This window comes from Mesoplodon densirostris, chromosome 4 (assembly GCF_025265405.1).
Source record: "Mesoplodon densirostris isolate mMesDen1 chromosome 4, mMesDen1 primary haplotype, whole genome shotgun sequence".
Lineage (NCBI taxonomy): Eukaryota > Metazoa > Chordata > Mammalia > Artiodactyla > Ziphiidae > Mesoplodon > Mesoplodon densirostris.
The window spans coordinates 141183217-141204545 of NC_082664.1; the positions used below are offsets into that span (position 1 = coordinate 141183217).

Below are 21329 nucleotides of genomic sequence, written 5' to 3' on the forward strand. Positions count from 1 at the left end.
CCCACCCCCACTCCCACTTTGCAACCACAGGTCTGTTCCCTGTGCCTGTGAGTCTTTTTCTGTTTCGTAGATAAGTTCATTTGTGTCATATTTTAGATTCCACACATAAGTGATATCCTATGGTATTTGTCTTTTTCTTTCTGACTTACTTCACTTAGTAGGATTATCTCTAGGTCCATCCACGTAGCTGCAAATGGCATTATTTCATTCTTTTTTTATATTCCATTGTGTGTATATGTGTGTGTATACATATATATGATATTTATGTATATATCATATATATATATGTATGTATCTCACATCTTCTTTATCCATCCATCTATCTATGGACATTTAGGTTGTTTCCATGTCTTGGCTATTGTGAACAGTGCTGCTATGAACATAGGAGTGCATGTATCTTTTTGAATTATAGTTTTGTCTGGATATTTGCCCAGAAGTAGCATTGCTGGATCATATGGCAACTCTGTTTTTAGTTTTTTGAGGAACCTCCATACTGTTCTCCATAGTGGCTGCACCAATTTACTTTCACACCAACAGTGTAGGAAGGTTTCCTTTCTCCACACCCTCTCCAGCATTTGTTACCTGTAGACTTTTTTTTTTTTTTTTTTTTGCGGTACGCGGGCCTCTCACTGTTGTGGCCTCTCCCGTTGCGGAGCACAGGCTCCGGACGCGCAGACTCAGCGACCATGGCTCACGGGCCTAGCTGCTCCGCGGCATGTGGGATCTTCCCGGACCGGGACACAAACCCGTGTCTCCAGCATCGGCAGGCGGACTCTCAACCACTGCGCCACCAGGGAAGCCCATCTGTAGACTTTTTTAATGATGGCCATTCTGACTGGTGTGACGTGGTACCTCATTGTAGTTTTGATTTGCATTTCTCTAATAATTAGCTATGTTGAGCATCTTTTCATGGTCCTGTTGGCTATCTGTATGTCATCTTTGGAGAAATGTCTGTTTAGATCTTCTGCCCATTTTTTGATTGGGTTGTTTGTTTTTTTGTTATTGAGTTGTATGAGCTATTGGTATATTTTGGAAATTAAGCCCTTGTTGGTCTCATCAATTGCAAATATTTTCTCCCAGTCTGTATGTTGTCTTTTCATTTTGCTTATGGTTTCCTTTGCTGTGCAAAAGCTTGTAAGTTTGATTAGGTCCCATTTGTTTATTTTTGCTTTTATTTCTATTGCCTTGGTATACTGACCTAAGAAAACATTGGTACAATTTATGTCAGAATTTTTTGCCTGTGTTCTCTTCTAGGAGTTTTATGGTGTCATGTCTTATGTTTAAGTCTTTAAGCCATTTTGAGTTTATTTTTGTGTATGGTGTCAGGGTGTGTTGTAACTTCATTGATTTACATGCAGGTGCATATATGTTTTAAATTATTATATCTTCATGTTAGATTGACCCTTTTATCATTTTATGATGTCCTTTTTTGTCTTTTCTAACAATTTTTCTTAAGACTTATTTTGCCTGATATTAGTATAACTACTGTGCTTTTTGGTTGCTGTTTACATGGAATATCTTTTTCCATTTTTTTCACTTTCAACCTATACGTGTTGTATTGGTTCTAAAGAGACTGTCCTGTAGACAGCATATAGATGGATTTTTTTTTAATTATTTATTTATTTTTGGCTGCGTTGGGTCTTTGTTGGTGCATGCGGGCTTTCTCTAGTTGCAGGGAGCAGGGGCTATTCTTTGTTGCAGTGCGTGGGCTTCTCGTGGTGGCTTCTCTTGTTGCAGAGCACGGGCTCTAGGCACACGGGCTTCAGTAGCAGTGGCTTGTGGGCTTTAGAGCACAGGCTCAGTAGTTGTGGTGCACGGGCTTAGTTGCTCTGCGGCATGTGGGATCTTCCCGGACCAGGGCTCGAACCTGCGTCCCCTGCATTGGCAGGCGGATTCTTAACCACTGCGCCACCAGGGAAGTCCCAGGATGGATCATTTTTAAAATTCATCCTACCAGTTTCTGCCTTTTCATGGGAGAAGTTGATTTATTTACATTTAAAGTAATTACCAGTAAGGAAGGACTTCTGCCATTTTGATATTTATTTTCTATGTCATGTCTTTTTTGTTCCTCAATTCTTATTACTGTCTTCCTTTATGACTGCTTTTTCTGTAGTGTACTGTTGTGATTCCCTTCTTGTTTCTTTGTCTGTATATTTTTAGTTTTAGTAACTTTCTTAATGGTTACTCTGGTGACTACAATTAATCTTAATTTCTAACAATCTAGTTTGTATTAATACCAACTTAGTTTCAATAGTATACAAAAACTTTTTTTCTATATAGCTCCGTCCTCTCACCTTTTTATTGTTGTCACAAGTTACATCTTTATACACTGCCCAGTGATGTAGATCTATAATTATTGTTTTATACAATTGTCTTTTAAATTAAATCTTATGAAAAAAGAGGAGTCACTAACTAGAAATACATTAATACTGACCTTTATACTCACCTGTTCAGTTACCTTTACTGGTGTTCTTTATTTCTTCTTGTGGATTCAAGTTACTGCCCATTGTCCTTTCATTTCGGCCTGAAGGACTCCCTTTAGCATTTCTTGTAGGGCACTGGCAACAAACTCTAAATTTGTTTTTATTGAGGTGAGATTTACATAACATAAAATTTACCATCTATTTTATTTTTATTAAGGTATAATTGACATACAACATTAGTTCCATGTGTACAACATAATGATTTGATATTTATATATATTGTGAAATGATCACCACAGTAAGTCTAGTTAACATTTGTCACCATACCTTGTTACAGAATTTATCTTACTGTGATGAGAACTGTTAAAATCTACTCTCTTAGCAACTTTCAAATATGCAATACAGTCTATTAACTGTAGTCACCATGCTGTATATTACATCCCCATGACTTATTTTTTTTATAACTGGAAGTTTGTATCTTCTGGCTCCCTTCACCCATTTTGCCCACCTCTCCCCCTTCCCTCAGTCTCTAACAACCACCAATTTATTCTCCGTATCTATGAGCTTTGTGTTTTTGTTTTTTTAGATCCCAAATATAAGTGATATCATACATACAGTATTTGTCTTTCTCTGTCTGCTTATTTTACCTAGCATAATGCCCTCAAGATCCATCCATGTTGTTGTAAATAGCAAGATTTCCTTCCTTTTTTCTTTGGCTGTGCCACGTGGCTTGTGGGATCTTAGTTCCCCGAACCCGGGGCCCCTGCCATGGAAGCGCCCAGTCCTAACCACTGGACCGCCAGGGAATTCCCAAGATTTCCTTCTTTTTTATGGTTGAATAATATTCCATTATATATATATGTCATATTTACAGTGGCATGAATAGTATTTTATTGTATATATACACCACATTTTCTTTGTCCATTTATCTCTAGATGCACACTTAGGTTGTTTCCATATCTTGGCTATTGTAAATAATGCTGCAGTGAACATAGACATGCATATATCTTTTCAAATTAGTATTTCTGTGTTCTTTGGGTAGATACCCAGAAGTGGAATAGCTGGATCATATAGTAGTTCTGTTCTTTTTCTGAAGCATTTTCATAATGTTTTCCATAGTGACTGGAGCACTTTACAGACCTACCAACAATTACAAGTGTTCCCTTTTCTCCACATCCTCTCCAACACTTGTTACTTCTTGTCTTTTTGAAAATAGCCATTCTAACTGTGGTTTTGATTTTCATTTCTCTGATTAGTGATGTTGAGCATCTTTTTATGTACCTGTTGGCCATCTGTCTCTTTCAGGAAAGTGTCTATTCAGGTCTTCTGCCCATTTTTTAATTGTATTGTTTGTTTGTTTGCTATTGAGTAGTATGAGTTCTTTACATATTTTGGATATTAACCCTTTATCAGATATATAATTTGCAAATATTTTATCCCATTCAGTAGGTTACCTTTTCATTTTGTTGATGGCTTCCTTTGTCGTATAGAAGCTTTTTAGTTTGATGTGTCACACTTGTTTATTTTTGCTTTAGTTGCCTTTGCTTTTGGTGTCAAGTCCAAAAAATGATAACCAAGACCATGTCAAGGAGCTTACTGCCTGTTTTCTTCTAGGAGTTTTATGGTTTCAGGTCTAAAATTTAAGTCTAATCCATTTAGAGTTAAATTTGGTATATGGTGTAAGATAGTGGTCCAGTTTCATTCTTTTGCATGTTGCTGTCCAGTTTTCCCAACACCATTTATTGAAGAGACTATCCTTTCCCCATTGTGTATTCTTGGCTTGGTTCCTTTGTTGTAAGTTAATTGACCATATATGTGTGGGTTTATTTCTGAGCTCTTTATTCTGTTCCATTGATTTATGTGTCTGTAATACAGTTTGAAATCAAGGGCATGATGCCTCCAGCTTTATTCTTTTATCTCAAGATTGCTTTGGCTATTTGGGGTTTTTTTGTTGTTGTTCCATACAAATTTTAGAGTTCTTTGTTCTATATCTGTGAAAAAATGCCATTGGAAGTTTTATAGGGATTGTGTTCAATATGTAGATTGCTTTGGGTAGTATGGACATTTTATTTATTTATTTATTTATTTATTTGACTTTTTTTTTTATTAGTATCTGTTTTATAACAGTGAATCAGTTATGCATATACATCTGTTCCCATATCCCTTCCCTCTTGCGTCTCCCTCCCTCCCACCCTCCCTATCCCACCCCTCCAGGCGGTCACCAAGCACCGAGCTGATCTCCCTGTGCTATGCGGCTGCTTCCCACTAGCTATCTACCTTACATTTGGTAGTGTATATATGTCCATGCCTCTCTCTCGCTTTGTCACAGCTTCCCCTTCCCCTTCCCCATATCCTCAAGTCCATTCTCAAGTAGGTCTGTGTCTTTATTCCTGTTTTACCCCTAGGTTCTTCATGACATTTTTTTTTCTTAAATTAGTATGGACATTTTAACAATATTGATTCTTCCAATCCATGAGCGTGGAATACCTTTCCATTTATTTGTATCTTCTTCAGTTTCTTTAATCAGTGTTTTCAGCGTACAGGTCTTTCACCTTTTTGGTTAAATTTATTCTAAGTATTTTACTTTTTTTGATACAATCGTAAATGGGATTGTTTTCTTAATTTCTCTTTCTGATAGCTCGTTATTAGTGTAGAGAATCACAACTGTATATTGATTTTGTATCCTGCAAGTTTATTGAATTTATTAGTTCTAACAGTTTTCTGGTGGAGTCTTTAGGATTTTCTATATATAATATCATGTCATCTGCAAATTGTGACAGTTTTACTTCTTTTCAGTTTGGTTGCAGAATATGCCATTTTTTTTCTTTATCTAGTTGTGTCGCACGGGCTCCAGGATGCATGGGCTCTGTAGTTTGCAGCATGCATGCTCTCTCATTGAGGCGCACGAGCTCGGTAGTTGTGGCGCGAGGGCTTAGTTGCCCTGTGGCATGTGGGATCTCAGTTCCCTGAGCAGGGATCATACCCGAGTCTCCTGCATTGGAAGGTGCATTCTTTTTTTTTTTTTTTTTTTTTTGCGGTATGCGGGCCTCTCACTGTTGTGGCCTCCCCCGTTGCGGAGCACAGGCTCCGGACGCGCAGGCTCCGGACGCGCAGGCTCAGCGGCCACGGCTCACGGGCCCAGCCGCTCCGCGGCATATGGGATCCTCCCAGACCGGGGCACGAACCCGTATCCCCTGCATCGGCAGGCGGACTCTCAACCACTTGCGCCACCAGGGAGGCCCGGAAGGTGCATTCTTTACCACTGGACCACTGGGGAAGTCCCCGAATATGCCATTTTTAAGTGAACAATTCAGTGGTATTTAGTACCTTTAAAATGTTGTGTAGCCACTATCTCTGTCTAGTTCTGAAACATTTTCATCACCTCAAAATAAAACACCATACCCATTAAGCAGTTACTTGCCATTTGCTCCTTTTGCTAGCCCCCATGAACCATCAGTCTGCTTTCTGCATCTATGGATTTATCTATTCTGGATATTTCATACAAATGGAATCATAAAACACGTGGCTTTTTTTTTTTTTTTTTTTTTTTTGCTGCGCCTCAAGGCTTGTGGGATCTTAGTTCTCCAACCAGGGATTGAACCTGGGCCCTTGGCAGTGAGAGTGTGGCATCCTAACCACTGGACCACCAGGGAGTTCCTAACATGTGGCCCTTTGTGTCTGATTTCTATCTCTTACCATCATGTTTTTGAAGTTCATCCACATTGTAGTATGTATCAGTACTTCATTTCTTTTTAATGACTGAATAGTATTCCACTCTGTGTATATATCCCAATTTGTTTATCCAGCTGTTGATGGACATTGGGTTGTTTCCATCTTTTGGCTTTTAAATAGTGATGCTATTTGTGTCCAAGTACTTGTGTGAGTGCCTGTTTTCAGTTCTTTTGGGTATATATGTAGGAGTGGAATTGCTGAGTCATATGGTAATTCTTTGTTTTACTTTTTGAGAAACAACCAAACCATTTTTTATAGCAGCTGGACCATTTTAAATTACCACCAGCAATGTTTGAGTGTTCTGTTTCTCCACGTCCTTGCCAATACTTATTTTACTTCCCCCCGACCCTGCTCTTTAAAATACAGCCATTGCTGTTGGTGTCTAGTGATATCTAATTGTGGTTTTGATTTCCATTTCCTAAAGGCTAATGATGTTGAGCATCTTTTCATGTACTTGTTTCATTTGTATAACTATGCAGAAATGTCTATTCAAGTCTATTGTCTATTTTTCAAATGGGTTTTTGTCTTTTTGTTTTAAACATTCTTTATATATTCTGGATACTATACTGTAAGTATATACATATACTTGACAGATATATGGTTTGCAAATATTTTCTCCCATTCTGTAAGCTGTTTTTTCGCTTTTTTGATAATGTCCTTTCTTGCATAAAAGCTTTTCATTTTGAGGAAATACAATTTATCTTTTGTTGTTGTTGTTGCTCATAATTTCTTCATTTTTGAAGGATAGTTTTGCTGGATATAGAATTCTTGGTTGACAGTATTTCTTTGAGCACTTTGAATATTTCATACCACCGCCTCCTGGTTTTTATGGTTTCTGATGAGAAATCAACTGTTATCCTTATTGAAGATCCCTTTGTATGGGACCTGTTGCTTTGCTGCTTTCAGGATTTTTTTCTTTGTCTTAGACAGTTTGATAATGATGTGTCTAGGTGTGGGTCTCTTTAACTTTATCCTACTTGGTATTTGTTGATCAACTTGTATGTGTACATCAATGTCTTTCTTCAAATTTGGGAAGTTTTTGGCTATTATTTCTTGAAATATTCTTTCTGTCCCTTTCTCTTTTTTCTTTTCTTCTGGAACTCCCATTATGCATAGATTGGTACACTTCCTGGTTTCCCACAAGTCTTCAGACTTTCCATTTTTCTTCGTTCTTTTCTCTTTTTGTTCACCAGGCTGGATAATCTCAGTTGATATATCTTAAAGTTTTCTGATTCTTTTTTCTTCCTACTCACATCTGCTGTTTAGTCCCTTTAGTGAATTTTTCATTTCAGTTATTGTACTTTCCAACTCCAGAATTTCTGTCTGGTTCTTTTTTTATAATATCTGTCTTTTTATTGATATTCTCTATTTGGTAAGATATCATTTTCATTGACTGGGCTTCTTCAGGGACAGTGTGTAGCCTTTTTTCATATGTATGGGCCATGCTTCCTTCTTTCTTTGCAGGCCTTATAATTTTTTGTTGATAAATGGACATTTTGAATATTATAATGTGGTGACTCAGGACAGCACTCTCTTCCCCCCCACCCCCCCAGCATTTGTTGTTGCTCTTTGTTGTAGTAGTTATTGTTTAGTGACTCTTTTGAACTAATTTTTTAAAGTCTGCAGTCTTTGTTGTGTATAGCCACTAAAGTCTCTGTTCCATTAGCTTAGTGGTCAGCTAGTGATTGGACAGAGATTTCCTTAAATGCAAAAAAAAAGAAACAACAATAATGAAAAACTCCCAGCCTTTGCAGATTGGCTCTGTGTATGTGTTAGGGCATGCTTTCAACACTCAACCAGGTTGTTTACAACCTGTCTTTGCCTTCATTTCCTGCTTGCACAGAGCCTGAAGGTCAGCTGGAAGTGAGAGCTTAGGGCCTTCTTGGTTCTTTCTTGAGCATGTGTACAGCCCTGGGCAAGTGCATGGCTTTTCAGGTCAGTAAGAATTTGTGGGTGGTGTTTTTCCTTTTCTTTTTTTTTTTTTTTTTTCGTTTATTGTGGAAGCTTTTAAAAGCCCTTATATTTTGTCATTCCTCAGCCTTTTCTCCCAAGCTTTTTAGTTAGTCTGTTGTTTGCCTCAACTGCTTTCCATTATCCCAGACATAGGCAACTAATACATTTGCCTGTAAATATTTTTGACCAACACTCTCAGGTAGCTTCCTTAGCAACAAGAGAGTTCCAAGTTAGGTAAGATAAAGTCAAGCCCTTTGAGCCAGTCCCTTCAGTGATCCACCAGACAGATCAAAACCAACAACCATGATTCTTTGCAAATGAGGTGCCTTCTGCTTCCTCCGTTAGTGGTACATGCACCAGAAATTTGGGCTATTATTTTCAAGGCACCCTTGACCAAGGGGTGGGTTGGGGGTGGGGGGAAATGTTGAAACACCCCTTTTTTCTTACTGAGACTCACCTATTTTTTCTTGTTAGGCATTCCCTTGGTTGCTGCAACTTTTAGTTAGTTTCCAGAGTCTGAGAAAATAGATGCTAACAGCTTTTGGCAAGTTTTTTCATTGCTTTTATGTTGGGATGGACTTTTGGTATGCCTTATTCTGCTTTTTTTTTGCTTACATCACCCTGTGTTTATATGATCCCATAGATTCTGATTCTGGATCAGGCTCAGATTCTGATCAAGAGAATGTTGCTTCTGGCAGTAATGCCTCTGGAAGTGAAAGTGATCAAGATGAAAGAGATGACTCAGGAAAACCAAGTAATAAGGAACTGTTTGGAGATGACAGTGAGGATGAGGGAGCTTCTCATCATAGTGGGAGTGATAATCACTCTGAAGGCTCAGACAATAGATCAGAAGCTTCTGAGCGTTCTGACCATGAAGACAATGATCCCTCAGATGTAGATCAGCACAGTGGATCAGAAGCCCACAATGACGATGACGATGAAGGTCATAGATCAGATGGAGGGAGCCATCACTCAGAAGTGGAAGGTTCTGAAAAAGCACATTCAGATGATGAAAAATGGTGCAGAGAAGATAAAAGTGACCAGTCAGATGATGAAAAGATGCAAAATTCTGATGATGAGGAGAGGGCACAAGTATCTGATGAAGATAAACTGCAGAATTCTGATGATGATGATGAGAAAACGCAGAACACAGATGATGAGGAGAGGCCTCAGCTTTCAGATGATGAGAGACAACAACTGTCTGAGGAGGAGAAGGCTAATTCTGATGATGAACGGCCAGCAGCTTCTGATAATGATGATGAGAAACAGAATTCTGATGATGAAGAGCGGCCACAGTTGTCTGATGAGGAGAAAATGCAAAATTCTGATGATGAAAGGCCACAGGCCTCGGATGAAGAACCCAGGCATTCAGATGATGAAGAGGAACAGGACCGTAAGTCAGGTAATACATTTATGAGAACCATAATGGTTTAGTAGAAGCATTAAGGTACAGCAGGGGCTCATTTATTCTTTTCACATTCCTACTTTTAGTACCCTGTTTTTTCTCTTCTGTCCCTCCATTTTAGCCTTTTCTAACTCTATACATTTTGCCTTTAAACATTTTCCTAATCCATGTATTATTTCTCTCTATTCCCCTTCCATTTAATATATGATAGATGAGGAAGAAAAAAATTTAAAGAGGAAAGTCTTAGAGAAAGATGTATAGTGCTAAAGTAGCTAGATATCAAATAGTTCCATTTTTGTGGGTAACTAAGAGCATGCCTCAGGTGAGAATAGATTTGCTTGGGCGAAAAAACCCAATACCATTGAAACTCCCCCATAGGGTAGCTAAAATGAGGTGTGAACACCAGGTTCCAGCTCAGTTTATTTGAGATCCAAAATTTCGTCCTCCAGAGGTAATCAGGCTCCAAGGAGTTTACTCAAACTAATCAAATTCACAGGAAACTATAAAAATTGAATTGCAAAATTGTTTGTTTCAAGAGCATCAATTATTTCTCTCTTATCATTGTATCCTTTCCTTTGGGGGAAAATCTACATTGGGTTCTAAATTATAACAATCAGGAGGTTACCTGGGGAGCATAATATCCAGAAAGTGAAAACACAGCTGGATGATCCCAATGAGCTATGATAGCTTGACACATGCATCCTCATCCTGGGGACATGTGCTTGGATCAGAACATTCATTCCCTAAAGACAGCAGGGTACACAGAGCTGAACTTTGGCTCCTGGACCCCGTTTTATAATGGTCATTTACACTATTTTCCTGAAGTTAACACATTCTCATATAGAATATTAAAAGAATTAGCCATCTTCTTTTTTTGTATTATATAAAAGTCACTTTGATTAGGTTGGAAGTCTTCCTGAAGTAATTAATATCTGGATTGCTTCATTTTTATAAGTGATTGATTATGATTACATATTGATCCTGTCTTCTTAGAGAGCTGCAGTATGGAGAGAGGGGGTCTTTTCCCCTGTAATGTACATACCTCAGGATAGCATTCAAGACCACATTTTAGCATTATTTAGGAGAGGAGATCAGAAAATTTCCAGCGATGGATATACGTCTATATAGACTATAGGACTGCAGTAAGTACTCAGTAACTAGTTCTGGGTAGAGTTATTTGTACTGTTACCAAAATCATTAAGGCTCATGCACTACTTCCCAAATGCTAGCAGGCTAATATAAAACTAGGGTCATAGTAGGAATCTTATAGCTGGTCATTCTGCTTAATTCTTAACTAGTTCTACAATGGTTCTTTTTTTTTTTTTAACATCTTTATTGGAGTATAATTGCTTTACAAAGATGTGTTAGTTTCTGCTTTATAACAAAGTGAATCAGCTATACATATACATATATCCCCATATCTCTTCCCTCTTGCGTCTCCCTCCCTCCCACCCTCCCTATCCCACCTGTCTAGGTGGTCACAAAGCACTGAGCTGATCTCCCTGTGCTATGGGGCTGCTTCCCACTAGCTATCGGGTTTACATTTGGTAGTGTATATATATACATGCCGCTCTCTCACTTTGTCCCAGCTTACCCTTCCCCCTCCCCATGTCCTCAAGTCCATTCTCTAGTAGATCTGCATCTTTATTCCCATCCTGCCCCTAGGTTCTTCATGATTTTTTTTTTTTTAGATTCCATATATATGTGTTAGCATATGGTATTTTTTTTTTCTCTTTCTGACTCTGTATGACAGAATCTAGGTCCATCCACCTCACTACAAATAACTCAATTTTGTTTCTTTTTATGGCTGAGTAATATTCCATTGTATATATGTGCCACATCTTCTTTATTATAGTGGTTCATGTTTGAAGTTTACAATTAGGTAAATAATTGTACCTTCCAGATATATTTGTCTCCTCCATTGCAATTTTTTTTTTTTTTTTTTTTTGCGGTACGCGGGCCTCCCGTTGCAGAGCACAGGCTCCGGATGCGCAGGCTCAGCGGCCATGGCTTATGGGCCCAGCCGCTCCGCGGCATGTGGGATCTTCCCGGACCGGGGCACGAACCCGTGTCCCCTGCATCAGCAGGCGGGCTCTCAACCACTGCGCCACCAGGGAAGCCCTGCAATATTTTTACCTCTTTTTTTTTCTTCTGTAATGAGTGGTATATAAATTTAATTATAAGTTTCAGTACTGCTTTTTGCATTCTCTCAAGTTTTTCTGCTTACAGAAACCAATGTTCCTTTTATTAATTTTATTTTAAAATTTACTATAGTAAGTTGATTTTTGTGTGTGTATGTACAGTTCTGTTAGTGTTAATGCATGTATAGATTTGTGTAACCACCACCACAGTCAAGATACAGAATAGTTCTGTCACCCTAGAAAACCCACTCATTCTATACCTTCTGTAGTTATATACTTCCCCACCTGTGACCCTTGACAACTACTGCTCTGTTCTGTCACTGTAGTTTTGTCTTTTGGAGAATGTCATCATATAAATGGAATCATACAGTATGTAACCTTTTTTCTTTCACTTAGTGTAATGCATTTGAGACTTACCCAAATCGTTACATGTATCAGTAGTTCATTCTTACTTATTACTGAGTAGTTTTCCATTGTATGGGTGTACCACAGTTTGTTTATCCCTAATGTTGCTTTTATTTATTTATTTATTTTCCTAATGTTGCTTTTAAAACACAGAATTCTAAGTAACGATATGACTGTGATTATGCAGATCTTCTGATTCTCCTCTTACAGAATCTGCAAGAGGCAGTGATAGTGAAGATGAAGTTTTACGAATGAAACGCAAGAATGCAATTGCATCTGATTCAGAAGCAGATAGTGACACTGAGGTACCAAAAGGTACTCCAATTACTTCTTTTATATATCTGTATTTCCATCCCTGTCTCTGCATTTAACTGTAGTGCATTCCCAACCCTGGGCACTGGCCCCAGACTGCAAGACCCACAGAAGAGAGTGTGGATACATTTAGTGTACACAGGCAAGTTATACAGATATGAGAAACTGCTTGCACTTAATTAGTTGAAGAACCTGCTTCATTCAATAGCAGAGTGAGTCTGCTATTAGGGGCTGAGGCTCTGGTTGAGGTGGAGATGGCAATGTCCATTCTTTGGTTTGAATAATGACAGTTCCAGCGCAGCTTGTTAGCTTGTTCTTTTTTTTTTAAATAAATTTATTTATTTTATTTATTTATTTTTGGCTGCGTTGGGTCTTCGTTGATACGTGCGGGCTTTCTCTGGTTGCAGTGAGCAGGGGCTACTCTTCGTTGCGGTGTGTGGGCTCTTCATTGTGGCTCCTGTTGTTGCAGAGCACAGGCTCTAGGCACGCGGGCTTCAGTAGTTGTGGCTCACAGGCTCTAGAGCGCAGGCTCAGTAGTTGTGGCACATGGGCTTAGTTGCTCCGCGGTATGTGTGATCTTCCCGGACCAGGGCTCGAACCCATGTCCCCTGCATTGGCAGGTGCATTCTTAACCACTGCGCCACCAGGGAAGCCTGTTAGCTTGTTCTTAAGTTCTTAATAGGTTAATATCAGATGAAGAACCATATTCTTCAAGCTATGGTTTATTTATTTATTTATTTAAATTAATTAATTAATTAATTTTGGGCTGCATTGGGTCTTTGTTGCTGTGGGCAGGCTTTCTCTAGTTGCAGTGAGCGGGGGCTACTCTTCATTGCGGTGCACGGGCTTTTCATTGCAGTGGCTTCTCTTGTTGCAGAGCACAGGCTCTAGGCGCGCGGACTTCAGTAGTTGTGGCTCTCAGGCTCTAGAGCACAGGCTCAGTAATTGTGGCGCATGGGCTTAGTTGCTCTTTGGCATGTGGGATCTTCCCGGACCAGGGATTGAACCTGTGTCCCTTGCAATGGCAGGCGGATTCTTAACCACTGCGCCATCAGGGAAGTCCCCAAACTCTGGTTTAGATGAAGAGTTTATAAAAACCTAGTGTTAGGTAAGGTGGGTTTGTTGTAAGGTTAAAAGATCTACCTGTTCACCTCTTCATGTGACTACGTTTCAAATGGGTAATTACTATACAGTAAAGATAAGATGTTAGTATAAAAGTTACAGCAAACATAAGTTTGATATGCACAACTGTTTTTGTGCTGAATGGTAATTAAGCATTAATGTTAAATAGCTTATATAAATTATCACAAGTAACAGTATAACTAAAGGAAACATTTAGAGAGTCAACTAGAGAGAAAAGGAGAGAGCTGGACAGAACAAGCTCTGGGGTTTACTTAAAGATCTTTAGATCTATGTACATGGACTTCGGAATCAGATGATCCAAGTTAGAATCTCTGTGGTTCTTTGCACTTTCCAACTATATGATTTTGGTCAAATTAATTACTTACTACACTTAAATTTTCTGATCTGTAAGAGGGAGGTGATGCTAACTACCTAACAGCGTTGTTGTGAGAATTAGATATATTAGTTATCTGTTTACAGTTATTTATTGAGAATCTGCTTTGTACTAGTACTATTCTGTGCACTCAGGATGTAGCAATAATCAAAACAGTTAAAGACTTCTCCCTTGTAGAACCCATATTCTGGTGGGGTCAGTGTAAGGTAGGGAGACTAATAACACAATAAGTAAATGAAATGTTAGATGGTGATAAGACCTAAGAAGAAAATAATCAAGTGGGGACATGAGAGTGTTGGTGGATGGAGTTGTAGTTTTGGTGATTTTATCATATAGATGAACTTTTCAATACTTGTGACCTTCCTCCTTCCTCCTCTTTAAAAAAAAATTTTTTTTTTTTAGATCAGTTTAAGGTTTGCAGCAAAACTGAGGGCAAGGTAGAGAATTCTCATATATGCCCTGCCCCCACTCAAGCATAGCTTGCCCCACTATCAACGTCCTCCACCAGAATGGTACATTTGTTACAATTGATGAACCTACAATGACACATTGTAATCACCCAAAGCCCATAGCTTACATTACGGTTCACTTCTTGGTATTGTACATTCTATGGGTTTGGAAAAATGTATGATGACATGGATCCACCATCTTCATGTCATACAGAATAGTTTCACTGTCCTAAAATTCTGTGTGCTCTGCCTGTTCATCCCTCCCTCCTGCCTAACCTCTGGCAACCAATGATCTTTTTACTGTCTCCATAGTTTTGCCTTTTCCAGAATGTCATAGTTGGAATCATATAGTAAGTAGCCTTTTTAGATTGACTTCTTTCACTTAGTAATATGTATTTAAGTGTCCTCCATGTCGTTCATGGTTTTACAGCTCATTTCTTTTTAGCACTGAGTAATATAGGCATACCTTGTAATATTGCAGTTCAGTTTATTGTGCATCTCAGATACTGTGTCCTTTGCAAATTGAAGGTTTGTGATAACCGTGCATTGAGCAAGTCTGTTGGCGCCATTTTTCTAACAGCTTTTGCTTACGTCATATCTCTGTGTAACATTTTGATAATTCTTGTGATATTTCAAACCCTCCACCAGCAAAAAGATTATGATTCACTGAAGGCTCAGATGATGGTTAGCATTTTTTTTTTTTTTTTTTTTTTTTGCAGTATGCGGGCCTCCCACTGTTGTGGCCTCTCCCATTGCGGAGCACAGGCTCTGGACCCGCAGGCTCAGCGGCCATGGCTCACGGGCCCAGCCGCTCCGCAGCATGTGGGATCTTCCCGGACCGGGGCACGAACCCGTGTCCCCTGCATTGGCAGGCGGACTCTCAACCACTGTGCCACCAGGGAAGCCCTTTTTTTTTTTTTTTTTTTTTTTTTGCAGTACACGGGCCTCTCACTACTGTGGCCTCTTCCGTTGCGGAGCACAGGCTCCGGACACACAGACTCAGCGGCCATGGCTCATGGGCCCAGCCGCTCCGTGGCATGTGGGATCTTCCCGGACCGGGGCACGAACCCGTGTCCCCTGCATCGGCAGGCGGACTCTCAACCACTGCACCACCAGGGAAGCCCAGTTAGCATTTTTTAGCAATAAAAATATTTCATAATTTTAAAATTTAAAGTGTTTTAAAATTAAGATACGTACATTTTTTTAGACATAATGCTTTTGCACACCTAATAGACTACTGCATAGTGTAAATACAACTTTTATATGCCTTGGGAAACCAAAAATTTCATGTGACTTACTTTATTGCAATATTCACTTTATTGTGGTGGTCTGGAACCAAACCCAAGATGTCTCCGAGGTATTCCTGTATTCCATTGTCTGGATGTACCAGTTTATCTATTCACCTACTGAAGGACATCTTGGTTGCTTCTGAGTTTTGACAGTTATGAGTAAAGCTGCTGTAAACATTCGTGTGCAAGTTTTCATGTGGATATAAGTTTGCAGATCCTTTGGGCAGATACCAAGGAGCACAATTTCTGGGGCATGTGGTAAGAGTATGTTTAGTTTGGTAAGAAACTGCCAGACTGTCCTCCAAAGTGGGTGTACCATTTTGCATTCCCACCATCAGTGAATGAGAGTTCCTGTTGCTCCACATTTTTGTCAGCATTTGGTGTTGTCAGGGTTCTGAATTTTGGCCATTCTAATAGGTTGCCTTTTTTTGTTGTTGTTGTTGCCTCTTCTTTTTCTGTGATCTGTCCTTCACCTTGTCTCAGTAACTCACTCCCATGGTTTTATCCTAGATCATGTCATTACCAATAATCATAACTCTTTTATAACCCTAATTTCAAGCAGTCTACTTTTTGACTGCCCTCCTATCGTCTTGTCACTTCCTCTACTACCCCACCTTGATTTATTGATTTATTACAGATGGTTGTTGATGTTGTTTTGCCTATACCTGGGTGAAGTTCTGCTTGAGAGGCAGGGGACCTGGGTAGACATGGACCTGTAATTTTAAAACTTGAGGGACTCTATAGAGAATAAGCCTGTGTAGAGTGCTTAAGCCCCAAATTTGAGTATCTAGATTGTAGGAGGATATTTTTGGGCTCTGGGGGAATAAAGGAAAGTGGAAGAACAAGGATGCAGTAAGTGAAAGGAGAAAGGAGTGCCTCCTGTGCAGCTTTGCCCTTCACTGGACTTGCTCCCTTCCCTCTCCACAGACATTCTCGTCAGATCTTTGAGAGCCAGACTCAGATTTGTGTTTGAGTGGTTTCTGGGAGCTTGGTTTAGATACCTTGGGAATATGTTGAAGTGATAGCTTTGAAGAATCATTGTTATAGATATTAATACTGAGCATTTTTTTCTCCTATATGGAAGATAATAGTGGAACCATGGATCTCTTTGGAGGTGCAGATGATATATCTTCAGGGAGTGATGGGGAAGATAAACCACCCACTCCAGGACAGCCTGTTGTAAGTAGAATTACCAGTGAGAATTGGAGGAGGGTATTAAATCTGTCTTCTATGCTGGGAAGAGGAAGTCGATAAATGAATTGCAGTATGAAAATACAACACACAAGTGACATTCTCAGTTAATTAGGGAACACTTGGTTATAAGGAGGATTAGAAATAACTGCCATGGCACATCCATCCACAGAATACTACTGAGCAATGAAAAGGATTTAACTATTGATATATGCAGCAACTTGGATGAAGTTCCAGGGAATTATGCTGAGTGAGAAAAAGCCAGTCCCAAAAGGTTACATACTGTATGAATTCACTTATATAACATTCTTGAAATGACAGAATTGTAGAAATGGAGAAGAGATTAATGGAGATTAAGGAGGGATGAGGGCAAGAGGGAAGTGGATCTGACTGTAAAAGGGCAGCATGAATCTTTGTGGTGATGGAAATGTCCTGTGTCTGCCTGTATCAGGGTCAGTCTCCTGGTTGTGATATTGCACTATAGTTTTGCAAGATGTTATCACTGGGAAAAAAAGGATAAGAAAAAGAAAGAAAGAAAGAGGAAGAAAGAACTGCCCAGCATGAGGTTGGCGCCATACCTTAAGAGACTAGACTGCAAGGACCTGTGAATTGAGAACCATTGATTTAAATGTTTTTTGTGTTTTGTTGATAATCTTCTCTGATTTTAATTGATAGAGTGACTTCATATTGAAGTGCCGATTAATTTCACACTTCTATCGGTGAATATGTGGAAGGTAGATTTATCACAAAAGAGATATTTTCTTATATCGATGCTTCCAAACAGATCTTGTTTTCCATGAGGTTTTTGGGGAGTTGGTTGGTAGGGATGGATGTTAGCCCTAAAGTCATACCTCATTATACTTCTTATCTGCCTAAGCAATTAAAGTGTGGAAGTTGAGCTAGACCACCTCTAAGGTCCCATCAAGATCTAAAATTCTGTGACTCTTTTACTAGGATGAAAATGGATTGCCTCAGGATCAACAGGAGGAGGAGCCAATTCCTGAGACCAGAATAGAAGTAGAAATACCCAAAGTAAACACTGATTTAGGAAATGACTTGTATTTTGTTAAGCTGCCCAACTTTCTCAGTGTAGAGCCCAGGTAAGGGGATCAGTTAATAGTGTTTTTTAATGTTGGATAGAAATATGTAGAATGTTGATATTTTTCTTATTTTGTATGAGTTGACTAATCACAAAAATGGAAAACTGGTTACGTAGCTCTGAAAAAATAAATCAAGTATATACTATGATAGAAAAAGTATGGACTATTGGTAAAGGAGACTTTTAATGCTTGTAATTGTTTTTAGCAGTCTGGTATTTCTTACGAATTAACAGACACCACAAGTCTTTGGTTGTTTCTGACTATTGGATCCTTGAAAAAGCTGGAATTGAGAGTGGTGAAGTTTGCTAGAGAAACTGCAAATGTCTACTGTAGCAGCCATTGTGGATCTAGAAAAACTAATGGTTTTGGACAGTTAAACAGTGTTGATGGCTATTATTCACTAAGTAACATGCAAGCTCTTGTGCAATTTAAAATTTTTTCCCTAAGCAAAATGATGTGGAAAGCTAGAGTATGTGTAGTCTACTCTTTGGAAGATATAAAAGAAAAAAGAATAGTTTGAACATTTAGCCTTGCTTGCACTTTATTTCAAGCAATATGTATTAACACCAAATTTCAAGAAGGTACAGTAATTTGAATGCTTCCTTATAGTTGACCATTATGATTTTTAATTGTGATTTTTTAGAGTTGCATTATATAATAGTAATGATATTTCTTATAAAATGTGATTAATAGCTTATTTTAAAAACAATTTGTAGACCTTTTGATCCTCAATATTATGAAGATGAATTTGAAGATGAGGAAATGCTGGATGAAGAAGGTAGAACCAGGTTAAAATTAAAGGTACTATTCTGTGTTTTTTTTTTTTCTTCTTTTATAAAGTAAAACCTGGGAATATTAACTTGAGACTTGAGCTTTTGAAAATGATTTTTTATGTTTCTTGTTTTATCAACAAACAGATTATCTACCTTTTCAGAATATTTTTAGAAAGAAAATACGTAGCTTTTTCTCTGTAAAAGGTGTCACTTTTCTGTTACTTTTCTCACTGTTAAACTTTTTTCATGCTTTAAAAAAATTATTAGCTACTTCCTTCAGAATAAGTTGTACTGTGGTTTGGTGTTTAGAACAGCTACCTCCATACATACTGTGGGTTAAGTTCTAACAACTTCCTGCAAGGGGAATTTCTTCAGGCTCTTTGATCGATGGATAAACAAATCAGATACAAAAGGAGAATTTATTACTAGTACCTAACACTTTACCCATATGGCTGTCTTTGTATTCTTCCAATTGTTCTTGTTCACTATTAGGAGAGATTTTTATTGTACTAAATTCCTAATGCTTCTCTTTGATACCTTGTATTATCTGGTTACCTCTATCCAAGGACGGCCTCTAATCTTCCTTTAATCAAGGAGGATGTAAGTTTAAGCAGATGCTTTAGAGCTGAGCTGTAGCAAAGAACGAGGAGCAGTTGGGACTTCCCTGGTGGCGCAGTGGTTAAGAATCTGCCTGAGAATGCAGGGGAAATGGGTTCGATCCCTGGTCCGGGAGGATCCCACATGCCGTGGAGCAACTAAGCCTGTGCCCCACAACTACTGAGCCTGCGCTTTAGAGCCCTTGAGCCACGACTACTGAGCCCACGTGCCACAACTACTGAAGCCCACGCACCTAGAGCCCGTGCTCTGCACCAAGAGAAGCCACTGCAATGAGAAGCCCGCGCACTGCAATGAAGAGTAGCCCCAGCTTGCCGTGCTAGAGAAAGCCCGCACGCAGCAACGGAGACCCAGTGCAGCCAAAAATAGATAAATAAATAAATTAATTAATTAAAAAACAAGAAACAAGAAGCAGTTGAACTCATGATACTGAAATTGGAGCTATGCGTTTAAAATTCTTAAATCTGAACGATTTCCTGTAAATACTTTTTTTTTTTCCTTGTGGATGTTGTACATGGTGTTAAAATATTAAGAAGTGGCAGTCTGGCATTCTTTGAATTCCGGGGCTGAAACTTTAGAGTAATTCCATATCTTCAAGTGTGATAGATCCACAAGTACCTAAAGAACCTTGATATAAGTGGTTTCCCTAAAATGCATGGGCTTCCAAAGCTTTTCAGTGAAATGTCATTACTCCTCCCTCTTAATGGAAATGCAAATCAAATGAAAAAATGGAGATAAACAGGCACCATTAACTTGGTCAGGGTCACACAATTAATAAGAATAGTACTTAGACTATTTTTGATGTTTTGCTGTTCTTACCCTTGCTTCCCCACCCCAAACCCCACCCCGGTCTCCATTAGGTTATCTCTTAATATCTTTCCTCAGAACATGTGTATCTGTTGATTTAGGCTGAGCACTGTGAATTTTTCATGCCTGTTTTAGTACCTCTGGCATTATTCTGTTGCCTTTCTTTCTCACCATTTATATAAATGAATGTGATAGTGCCTTATTTGTTTACTTTTTATTGATTTTTGCATTTTCCCCTCACGTTCTATCATGATACATCAGCAGTGTCAATGTATCTGTATTTTAAGACGATGTAAATCAGACTGTAGTATAGGCATCAGAGTTTAGAAATAAGTAGTTTACTCTAAAACCTTGGTGCTTAGAGTACAAAATGTCAGTGTATAACAGACTTTTATTTTTTATTTTAAAAAATTTTAATTATTTTTTATACAGCAGGTTCTTATTAGTTATCTATTTTATACATATTAGTGTATATATGTCATCAATTCCAATCTCCCAATTCATCCTCCCCTTCCCCCCCGCCCCTATGCTTTCCCCCTTGGTGTCCATACATTTGTTCTCTACATCTGTGTCTTTATTTATGCCTTGCAAACTGGTTCATCTGTACCATTTTTCTAGATTCCGCATATATGTGTTAATATACGATATTTGTTTTTCTCTTTCTGACTTACTTGACTCTGTATGACAGTCTCTAGGTCCATCCACGTCTCTACAAATGACCCTATTTCTTTCCTTTTTTTTTGTGGTACGCGGGCCTCTCACTGCTGTGGCCTCTTCCGTTGCGGAGCACAGGCTCCGGACGCGCAGACTCAGCGGCCATGGCTCACGGGCCTAGCCGCTCCGTGGCATTTGGGATCTTCCCAGACCGGGGCACGAACCCACGTCCCCTGCATCGGCAGGCAGGCTCTCAACCACTGCGCCAGCAGGGAAGCCCTCGTTCCTTTTTATGGCTGAGTAATATTCCATTGTATATATGTACCATTCGTCTTCTTTATCCGTTCATCTATTGATGGACATTTAGGTTCCTTCCATGACCTGGCTATTGTAAATAGTGCTGTAATGAACACTGGGGTGCATGTGTCTTTTTGAATTATGCTTTTCTCTTTTCCCAGTAGTGGGATTGCTGGGTCATATGGTAATTCTACTTTTAGTTTTTTAAGGAACTTCCGTACTGTTCTCCATAGTGGCTGTATCAATTTACATTCCCACCAATAGTGC

At 39.0% G+C, this 21329-nt stretch overlaps 1 protein-coding gene across 1 annotated transcript in view; it reads left to right on the forward strand.

Moving 5' to 3' along the window:
• Positions 1-21329, forward strand: part of LEO1 (LEO1 homolog, Paf1/RNA polymerase II complex component) — a 49831-nt gene that overhangs the window by 4768 nt on the left and 23734 nt on the right. The window contains exons 2-6 of the mRNA XM_060095299.1: positions 8752-9510; positions 12270-12374; positions 16710-16804; positions 17771-17916; positions 18633-18717. Coding sequence (XP_059951282.1) covers positions 8752-9510; positions 12270-12374; positions 16710-16804; positions 17771-17916; positions 18633-18717 — 1190 coding nt within the window. The remainder of the gene's footprint in view (positions 1-8751; positions 9511-12269; positions 12375-16709; positions 16805-17770; positions 17917-18632; positions 18718-21329) is intronic.